Raw genomic sequence first — 10,621 nt, 5'->3', positions numbered from 1 at the left:
AAAAAAAAAAAAAAAAAAAAAAAAAAAAAAAAAAAAAAAAAAAATTACTGGCAAGGCTAACCATACCTCTAAATTATATCTGTGTAGGATTTTTGGTTTCTGTCATCAGAATCTGGTACAGTTATGTTTTGAATAACATATAACCACTTTTACGGATTACTACAAATAAACTATATGTAAAGATATGATTTCTGGTATAAAATTATAATTTTATATTAAAAATAAAATAGGGGCTTCCCTGGTGGCGCAGTGGTTAAGAATCCGCCTGTCAATGCAGGGGACATGGGTTTGAACCCTGGTCCAGGAAGATCCCACATGCCCCGGAGCAACTAAGCCCTTGCACCACAACTACTGAGCCTGCGCTCTAGAGCCCGCAAGCCACAACTACTGAGCTTACATGCCTAGAGCCCATGCTCCACAAGAGAAGCCACGGCAAAGAGAAGCCCGCACACTGCAACAAAGAGTAGCCCCCGCTCGCCACAAGCAGAGAAAGCCCGCATGCAGCAACAAAGACCCAACACAGCTAAAAATAAAATGAATAAAATAAATAAATTTATTTAAAATTTTTAAAAAATAAAAAATTAAAAAAATAAAAATAAAACAACTGTGAGCTCATATATTTCTAATCTATCATGGAAAATAATTTAACTGGGCCCACATCTTCAAAATAATCAGAGAAAGTTATGAACATTATATTAGTGTTATTCAAATAATTACATGAAATAAATAATTATGTGAAAAATAATCAAAGTCCAGTCATGCTCTTCTCCTTAATGGCTCTGTCGTATATACACTAGGAGATCAGAAGGCCTGTCTTCATGAACTCATATATTGTGAAAATATCTAAAAATTCAGGGTACACTACCCCTTTATAAAATGAACATCTATCTTCAGTCTCTCTACAAAAATCACTCCAAAACCAGAGACAATCTACACGGAGTAGGAGATGGGGGTGACGATATTAAATGTATCACAGCATGTGTACAGTGCAGTTGCCCATAGATAATATCCATTATGAAAGGCAGGGGAGTTAGCTGATTCCTACTTCCTTTACTCCTCAGCCTTGCCTAGATGCCTATCTAGTGACAAAAGACAAAACACTTATTCCTCTCACCACAGCACCCTTAACCCTTAAAAGGGTACAGGACAGTAGCTATCTTTGCACATGGAAGGCTGCTCTGGCTCTTTCCAAATGAAGAGTAGGATGCTGTCCTGTTTATACATATCATGTTCTCCTGCGGGGTCTGAGGGAATGACTGGGAGTGTGGAAAATGGGGAAACGCCTGCAGCAACAGAATGCCAGAGCCTAGATCTGGGAACCACACACAGGCTGGGGCCAGGAAAGGTCTCAGTAGGGACAAGGAAGAGAGTACGTCAGAAAGAAGAGGGAGTGCATCCTTCCAGGCCTCAGAGTCATGTGAGGGTTGTGAGTCCAGGCAGTACCCAAGGAAATGATAAATTACAATGGATAGAAAAGCACTAAACTTTTGGAGAAGTCTCCATCAGAAACATGGTTGGTGATCCAGATTCCCAGAAATAGTTCTGTAATGCCATGAGGATTAGAGCATGCGTAGCAGCTTGGCCCTGAAAATGATGTGAAGGGGAGGACTCGACCTCCTCACTTTTGGCACTTTCTCCAATGCGATAAACTCTCAGGGGATGTTGTGGGGCATGGAAACCTTAAGGGGAAAGACAAACACACTGGCTGAGAATCACTGTTTTTGAATATACCTTCACTTTTCCTCTGCATCTGGAATGTAACTTCATGGTGACTGCTCTTGGGAGGTGATTCGGTCCCCACCAGTGCTGAACTCGAGGTGCATGGCACACTTTGAGAAACACTACTGAAGACTGGAGTATGAGTGCTTATAGGACTTGTGCTGGCAGGATTCAAAGAACTTGCTGGATTTAGTGGTGAGTTTTTGGACTCTTCAGAAAGCATTTCCCCTTTGGGCATGCCATTTCCCTCAGAAGATAATACTTCTTCTTCAAGAAAAAAAAAGACAAAGGCAATAAGAAAAAAGATAAAGGCAATTATCTTCAACAGACTTACAGCTCGAATACTATTAAAAGGTCAAAAATCCCCTAACTGCCAACAACAGTTCACTTAAGCCATGCTATACTGAACCACAAACCTCTAACACAAAGCACATGGCCATCCCCTTCTTGGTGTTTATAGTAATGGACACTGTCCTGAAACCCAAATTGATTCTAATGATATCACCTATTTTTCTCATGGCAACTAACCCTTGCCAGTCTTGCCACCAAGACTATGAACATCTCACTAAAGCGTTTATTTTTAGGAATGCAGTTCTTCACAACTCTTTGTTACAATATGATCACAGAGTTGGTTTCTAACATTTGCTTACTCCTTGGGCACTTAAAACTTTCACTGGAGAAATGTACTAGATTTTTCTATTCCTCTTTCTATCAGCTTTTAGCAATACAAAGCTGAATGGAAAATATGGCTATAACTGTTTTTCTTTAATCTGAGGAGAAATGACAACTGTGCACTTCTGAAGGGAATGAAGCGCTCAACAAAGCTGCCAAAGTAGTAGCCTAACTGCCAAACTGATTTTGGGGAATATACTCCCCTGCTTCCAGCATCAACACTCAAGAGCATATAAGTGATAGAAGAGTGACTTTTCTCCCCCATCTTGCAACATGTAAATACTCTTTACCTTCAGAGGCATGCAATTTTGTTTTGGGGAGCTTAGGAGAGAGAGGAGCAACATAAGGCAGAGGTTCCTGAGAAGGTCGTTTGGTGCTTTTCTTTTCTGTTGTATCTTCTTTTACTGTTTTCAAAAAAAGAAATACCTGTTATAACTAATTAATATACTCAAGCATTTTCATATCATCAGCATAAAACACTTTTGTTTCTAAATCATTTGCCTACTATAACTTCATCAATAATTTATCAATTATTTATGAACAAGATGTGTTCATTTCATCCTATTAAATATTTCAGTGATATTATATTCAAGGGTTAAAGGCACTATGTCTAGGCTTCATTTATTCTAGGGTCATCACATCTTTCTAACTCTCTCAGGCCAACAGTGAGGCAACCAATTGTAATGTGTCTAAAAAGACCCGGGAAAATTGCTCCCATGAGCAAGAAAAGTTAAGAATTCAGAGAAGTTAAAGAGAAGATAGGGTACAATGAACACTCCATTTTATAGGCAACAATCCTGGCCTAGAGGTACCCTTACAACAATTCTACTGGTTACTTATCATTCAACCAAATGCATTTCTTCCTAAAGGACCACACTTTAAGGCATAATCCTGAAAATAAAGACATTTCAATTTATTAATTACACTATTACACTACATTAGACTACATTACACTACATTATCGATCAATATTTTGATTTAATCTCCAACTAAAAGGAAAAATAAAGTGCAATAGAAATCTATAAAGTAGGATAACAGACCTCCAGAGAGAAGAAAGACTGCAATGAGAAAGTACCAAAGTCAAACTTGATCTAGTTCAAAATGGCTGGGGGCCAGGCATGCCTCTCAAACTCGTCTGATGAGCAATCTTCAGCCATCCAGTTACTGACTGATTACTAATGAGTCTAAGAGAGCTCTCACCACTTGATTTTATTTTTAATCATCAACTACAAAACTAACAGGCAAAACATACTTCAGTGAATGAGAGATATTTCTACAATTAGGACAGTTAAATTCTAAGAAGAGAAATAATTGACTTTTTTCATACCCATTTAATGATACAGAAAATTGGAGTACTAAAATATACAGTTTCTATAGTTTTCTATAGATATTTACCTCAGAATCATAGGAAGATCAGAAAAAGTCTTTACTTATCTTTTACTTGTAATATTATAATACATTCTTTATGAAAAGTTTATGAAGCTGGTATATGGTCTACTATCTGGGGTTGATACAAACATAAAACTGATTCTTGACTTCTGCTTCTGGGTATCGTAGTGAGCTCAGGCATGAAACTGTTCCTGCAGAGATAACTAGAAAAGGCCAGGTAATTTACAAAGTACTTCAGAAGTCATCATAGAGAAACACTTCCAGGATGACTGATTAAGGACTTCAGAAAATCCACTCCTTCATAAAAATAATGACAACGCTGGCAAAATTAACTTTTTCAAAATTCTGGACGTTAACTAAAGGATTACAACAACCCAAAAAGCATTTATTCAAGAAAAATGGCTGAATCTCAGAAAGAACAACAAATTCTGTGGCATTTTACCTTCCCTAATATAATCCCATTCACCCCAGTTTTGCAGCAGCCTTGCAAACCAACAGCTTCGCAACTACAGTAGCTGTGAAAGCCAGCAGCCAGTCTAGCACTGAAGGGGGCACAAAGGATTTGGAACTCTCCAAAAGCTCCACCCACAGAGAAGTGTCACTATTTGATCAATCTTGCAGCTCACTGAAAACCTCTGATCTCTGGGCTTGTTTTATTTGACCTAAATCAGAGCCTGCTCTGTGTGAACAGCCCTATCCAAAGCACTGGTCAAAAACCAAACCAAAACCAAACCAAAAAACCCACAACAATGGCAATTGTTTAACACTGCAGCTTCCAGAGATAGTATTACCAGTTGGGGCTGACAAGAAGCTGACCAAGAAGCTTAAAAGGAAAAACTGGAGAATGAGATGTCCATTAGGGGACTCTGAGAAGCACTGAGATATTCCTGGGAATCTAGAAGGCCATATGTATGTACATGGTTGTATGAATGCTCAGGAAGACTTTAGAAGGCCCTAATCTTTCATTTTTTGCTGACCTTGAAGCTCTGCACAAAGCAGATTTGTAAACTGCCTCCTGGAATGTTCAAGGTAAGTCCCAACACACACTAAGAACCCCTTGGCAAAGGCTGGGAGACATACTGGTCCCAGGCACTTAAGAAAATCCCTGTTCAATCATTAGCTGACCACTAAGCTAAGTGAACAGACTTCAGTAGCCACATATAACAAAATTAGACCCGCAAAAGTCATTAAATTAGTCCAGGAGAGTCACTAAAAATCCAAACAGCACCAGCAACAACAACAGAGCCTAGGAAGGGGGAGGGAACCTAATTTTCAGAGTTGCTGCATTATATTACTTTTAAATTTCAATTAAAAAATTAGGAGACATGCAAGGAAGAGGAAAGTATGACCCATACACAGGGGGAAAAAAGTCAACAGAAACTGCCTCTGAGGAAGCCCAGACACTGGACTTACTAAGCAAAGATATCAATTCAGTTATTTTATATATGTTTAAAGAACTTAAAAAAAATCATGTCTAAAGAACTAAAGGAAAGTATAAGAACAATGTCTCACACTATCGATAAAGCGATAAAAATTATAAAAAGAACCAAACAGAAATTCAGGACTTGAAAAGTATTAATAAATGAAATTTAAAAAACAAAACAAAACCCTAGAGGGGCTCAACAGCAGATGTGAATTAGCAGAAGAAAGAATCACCAAATTTTTTAAGAGGTCAATTGAGATTATATAGTCTGAGGAACAGAAAAAAAAAAGAGAGAGAGAGAAAATGAACAGACTTCAGAGACCTGTGGGACACCATCAAGCATGCCACAATAAACATAATGGGAGAGTCCTGGAAGGAGAGGACAGAGAGAGTAAGGAGCAAAAAGACTATTTGAAGAAATAATGTCTAAAAGCTTCCCAGCTTTAATGCAAAACATTAATCTGCATAATCCAAAAAGCACAAGAATCTCCAATTATGATAAATGCAAAGATATCCACACCTAGAAAAAACAGTCAAACCACCAAAAGCAAAAGACAAAGAGAATCTTGAAATCAGCAAGAGAAAAGCAAATCATCACATACAAAGGATCCTCAATAAGATTAGCAACTGACTTCTCATCAGAAACTACAGAGGCTAGAAGGAAGTGGGATGCCATATTCAAAGCACTGAAACAAAAAGACGGTCAACCAAGAATTCTATATCTAGCAAAACTAAACTTTAAAAACTGAAGGAGAAAATAGGAAATTCTCCATAAAGAAAAACAGAGAATTCCTCACTTGTAGAGAGCTACCCTATAAGAGATACTAGAGACTCCTTCAAGTTGAAATGAAAATAAAGAATAACTTAAATCCACATTAAAAAAAAAAAACAGTACCAGTAAATATATTTGTGTTTATAACTCTTTTCTTCTCCTTTCTCATTTAAAAGACAACTACATAAAGCAATAATTATAGGACTTCCCTGGTGGCGCAGTGGTTAAGAATCCACCTGCCAATGCAGGGGACACATGTTCAAGCCCTGGTTCAGGAAGATCCCACATGCCACGGAGCAGCTAAGCCCGTGTGCCACAACTACTGAGCCTGTGCTCCAGAGCCCGCAAGGCACAACTACTGAGCCTGTGCTCTAGAGCCCACAAGCCACAACTACTGAAGCCCATGCGCCTAGAGCCCGTGCTCCGCAACAAGAGAAGCCACTGCAATGAGAAGCCCATGCACCACAACTAAGAGTAGCCCCCACTCGCCACAACTAGAGAAAGCCCACACGCAGCCACGAAGACCTGACGCAGCCAAAATAATAAATAAATAAATTTCTTTTTTTAAAAAAGCAATAATTATAAAACTGTATTTGGGAGCTTATAATGTATAAAATATAATTTGTATGACAATAAGAGCACAAAGAAGTGGGCAGAAAAAAAAGCTATGCTGGAGCAAAGTTTTGGCATAATATTAAAATTAAGTTGGTATTAATCCAAACTATATTGTTTTAAATTAAGATGTTAATTGTAATCCCCAAGGCAACTAACTAAGAAAATAACTCAAAAAAATAGTAAAAAGAACAAGGAAAATAAAATGGTACACAAGAAAACATCTACTTAAAACAAAAGAAGGCAGTAATGGAGGAAAAGACTACCCCCCCCCAAAAAAAGAGAGACATACAGAATGGTAGATGTAAATCCTACCTTATCAGTAATTAAATTAAATGTACATGAAATAAACACTCCAGTAAAAAATCAGATTGGCAGAATGGATTTTCTTTTTAAAGTTGTATTACAAACTTACTACACTTTAAATTCAAACACACAAATAGGTTGAAAGTACAAGGATGGGAAAAAATATACCATACAGACAGTACTTAAAATAGGACTGGGGGGGCTCCCCTGGTGGCGCAGTGGTTAAGAATCCGCCTGCCAACGCACGGGACACGGGCTCGAGTCCTGGTCCGGGAAGATCCCACATGCCACGGAGAAACTAAGCCCGTGCACCACAACTACTGAGCCTGCGCTCTGGAGCCCTTAAGCCACAACTACTGAAGCCGGCATGTCTAGAGCCCGTGCTCCGCAACAAGAGAAGCCACCGCAGTGAGAAGCCCGCGCACCACAACGAAGAGTAGCCCCCGCTCCCCACAACTAGAGAAAGCCCATGCGCAGCAACGAAGATCCAACGCCGCCAAAAATAAATAAATAAATTTTAAAAAACAAAAAGACCCCACAATGATACAACTTTCAGGTTTTGATTCTCAAGTTAATTATGAATACAATAAGAAATTACTTTTCCACTTTGAATGAACAAAAACCATATATTATACATGTCTAATTACTTCACTGTGGCTAAAAGGTTTACTCTGAGGAAGACACAGGAAAAACTGAATTATGTAAGATTCTCAAGTTAATGTAGAATCTAATATAAAATAGAAGCACAGTATAAAATGTTACATTTTCTCTTACCTGATTTATTTTGATCATGCTCTTCAGGACTATGACCATTACCTCTATAAGAGCTAAAAGGCTGGCTACTCAAAAGGTTATCACACTGCAGGCTGTGGCACAATTTCTCAAGAAAGCGAAGAGCAAACGATGCACTGTTCACTGGAGGGAGCTGGATGGAATGAGTTTCCCCATCAAAGGAGGCTATTATAGGGAAGAAAAGATGTCAGAGTTACATCACAGCAAGATGAGAACTACATCAACAAAAATCAAAGTCATCAATTTAGGAAATGTATTATAAATCTAACGTGTGGTTTTTGTAATTTATAAAGGAATAATCTGAAATTATAAAAGTTCCTCTCATTCAAACACAATAGTCTGAATAAAAGCATTCTCATTTAAAAATATTCATAAAGTAAACAACAACAGAAACCCACTGATGTACAATAGTTTCTGCTCTTCCAAACATTCCATGGGTACAAATGCAGTATCTGATCATACAATCATGAAAGCCATGTGTATCTTACCTCTTACTCACTTCTTGAATCGCATTTTTTATTTAGAGATTCTTACAGATTAGTCTGTTTTCTAAAAAAATTAAAATATATTAAGCTCACTTTATCTATAGTGAGCTTAATATAGCAGGTAAAAGGAAAAATCTGTACCTCTTACCACAATATACAGTATTACTCTGACATTATTTGTCTATTTTGAAAGTTAAACTTTCCAAACCAGGGTTAAAGTCTATAAACATATAATTATTATACATGTTTTATTACATTAATATAATATTCAAATATTATAGTTAACAGAATATAAATTTATAAAATAATGTATGTATTATAAAATCCTTGCCTTCTTAAAACCTAAAAACAAATTAGGGAATAAAAGCTCATAAAGGATTAGATGGGCATACCGGTTATCACTTCTCCTCCACGATCATCTGGCTTAAGGAATCCAAAAACAGTCTTACTTTGAATGGCACAATCCACACAGGCCTGCACTGTCCGCCGGAGCACCACATTGACAGGGCCTGGGCCAAAGTGATCGGGCAGCTGCTGGATTTTCTTCTGATCCAGGTGAGGGCCAGAGCTTCCATGTTTGTTTACATAGACACAGACTTGATGAAAAACGTGTATACAGATATAACAAACAATGAGATTGGTTAGAAGTAACATAAACACTACATAATCAATCACTATATATCCCATTAGCCATGCTTCACTCAAAGATAACCTAAACATAGTTACTATCAGTGATCATTTCTGCTACCTAAAAATATGTATGTAAATATATTTTCACATTTTGTAAATATATGAAATCTAGAAATAAATAATCCAAATGCTTATTCCATTTTCTAGAATTCTGCCCAAACTGATTATAATAAAATCAATACAAGTTTTAGTAACATCATAAAACAATTCTTCACACATTCTCAGATTATATAAAATGGCTTAAAGACAAGAATATTTTCACTTTTTAACAGTAATCACAGTATAAGAATTTTCTTTCAAAACTGGTCATATTAGCACACTCCTTTTGGACTGAATTTATTTTAAATCAACAATATTGCATTCTCATTATATAGTATTTTCTAAAGTAACCAAATCATTTCAGATATGTGTCACAGTAAGTTCTAATGACCTAGAGAAATTTTTTTTATTTTTTATTTATTTATTTTTTTTGCAGTACACACGCCTCTCACTGTTGTGGCCTCTCCCGTTGCAGAGCACAGGCTCCACACGCACAGGCTCAGCGCCCATGGCCCATGGGCCTAGCCGCTCCGCGGCATGTGGAATCTTCCCGGACCGGGGCACGAACCCGTGTCCGCCTGCATTGGCAGGCGGACTCTCAACCACTGCGCCACCAGGGAAGCCCTTTTCATTAATTTTTAAGAAAATAAAAATGTTCTTTATATATACATGCTGAGGTTCATGGAAGAAAATTTTTAAAAAAAATGCTTTCCTTCGTATAATAAAAGCATTTAGAATTTAGAAGCAAATTATAATCACAACCAGTCAAGTTTCTATAATTTTTCTTCACTGAGAATCAACAAATACAAATTAACACACAACGTAATATTATTAACAGAAAATATACTGTCCCCCTAAATCAAGAGGCATATTATTTTTATCCACTACTCAATTTATTGCAAAATTTTCATGTATACAGTCTATATTTAGTACAATAAAAATCTATTAAGGGCTTCCCTGGTGGCACAGTGGTTGAGAGTCCACCTGCCGATGCAGGGGACACGGGTTCATGCCCCGGTCCGGGAAGATCCCACATGCCGCGGAGCAGCTACGCCCGTGAGCCATGGCCGCTGAGCCTGCGCGTCCAGAGCCTGTGCTCTGCAACGGGAGAGGCCACAACAGTGAGAGGCCTGCGTACCGCAAAAAAAAAAAAAAAAAAATCTTACTTTCACTATGTTGAAATATATGATAAGTAAGCTTTGTGGCAATAGCCATAGGAAGGATGGACTCTGTCACAGAAATGAAACACCTATTAAAAACTTAACCTGGATCAGGGGAAGATGGCGGAGAAGTAAGATGCGGAGATCACCTTCCTCCCCACAGATACACCAGAAATACATCTACATGTGGAACAACTCCTACAGAACACCTACTGAATGCTGGCAGAAGACCTCAGACCTCCCAAAAGGCAAGAAACTCCCCACGTACCTGAGTAGGGCAAAAGAAAAAAAATAAAAAAACAAAGACAAAAGAATAGGGACGGCATCTGCACCAGTGGGAGGGAGCTGTGAAGGAGGAAAGGTCTCCACACACTAGGAGCCCCTTCGCGGGCAGAGATTGCGGGAGGCGGAGCGGGGAGCTTCGGAGCCGCGGAGGAGAGCGCAGCCACAGGGGCGCGGAGGCAAAGCGGAGAGATTCCCGCACAGAGGATCGGTGCCGACCGGCACTCACCAGCCCCAGAGGCTTGTGTGCTCGCCCGCCGGGGCGGGCGGGGCTGCGAGC

The 10,621-nt window shown here is 38.6% G+C and overlaps 1 protein-coding gene across 1 annotated transcript in view; it reads right to left on the bottom strand.

Moving 5' to 3' along the window:
• SCML2 (Scm polycomb group protein like 2) overlaps positions 1-10,621 on the bottom strand; it is an 81,511-nt gene that overhangs the window by 2,930 nt on the left and 67,960 nt on the right. Inside the window, exons 9-12 of the mRNA XM_007467403.1 lie at positions 8,563-8,766; positions 7,668-7,850; positions 2,682-2,795; positions 1,732-1,986 (exon numbers count right to left, since the gene is read on the bottom strand). Coding sequence (XP_007467465.1) covers positions 1,732-1,986; positions 2,682-2,795; positions 7,668-7,850; positions 8,563-8,766 — 756 coding nt within the window. The remainder of the gene's footprint in view (positions 1-1,731; positions 1,987-2,681; positions 2,796-7,667; positions 7,851-8,562; positions 8,767-10,621) is intronic.

The sequence above is a fragment of the Lipotes vexillifer genome, unplaced genomic scaffold (assembly GCF_000442215.2).
Source record: "Lipotes vexillifer unplaced genomic scaffold, Lipotes_vexillifer_v1.1 scaffold318, whole genome shotgun sequence".
NCBI classification, from domain to species: Eukaryota; Metazoa; Chordata; class Mammalia; order Artiodactyla; family Lipotidae; genus Lipotes; species Lipotes vexillifer.
This window is presented reverse-complemented; position numbering and strand designations above follow the sequence as displayed.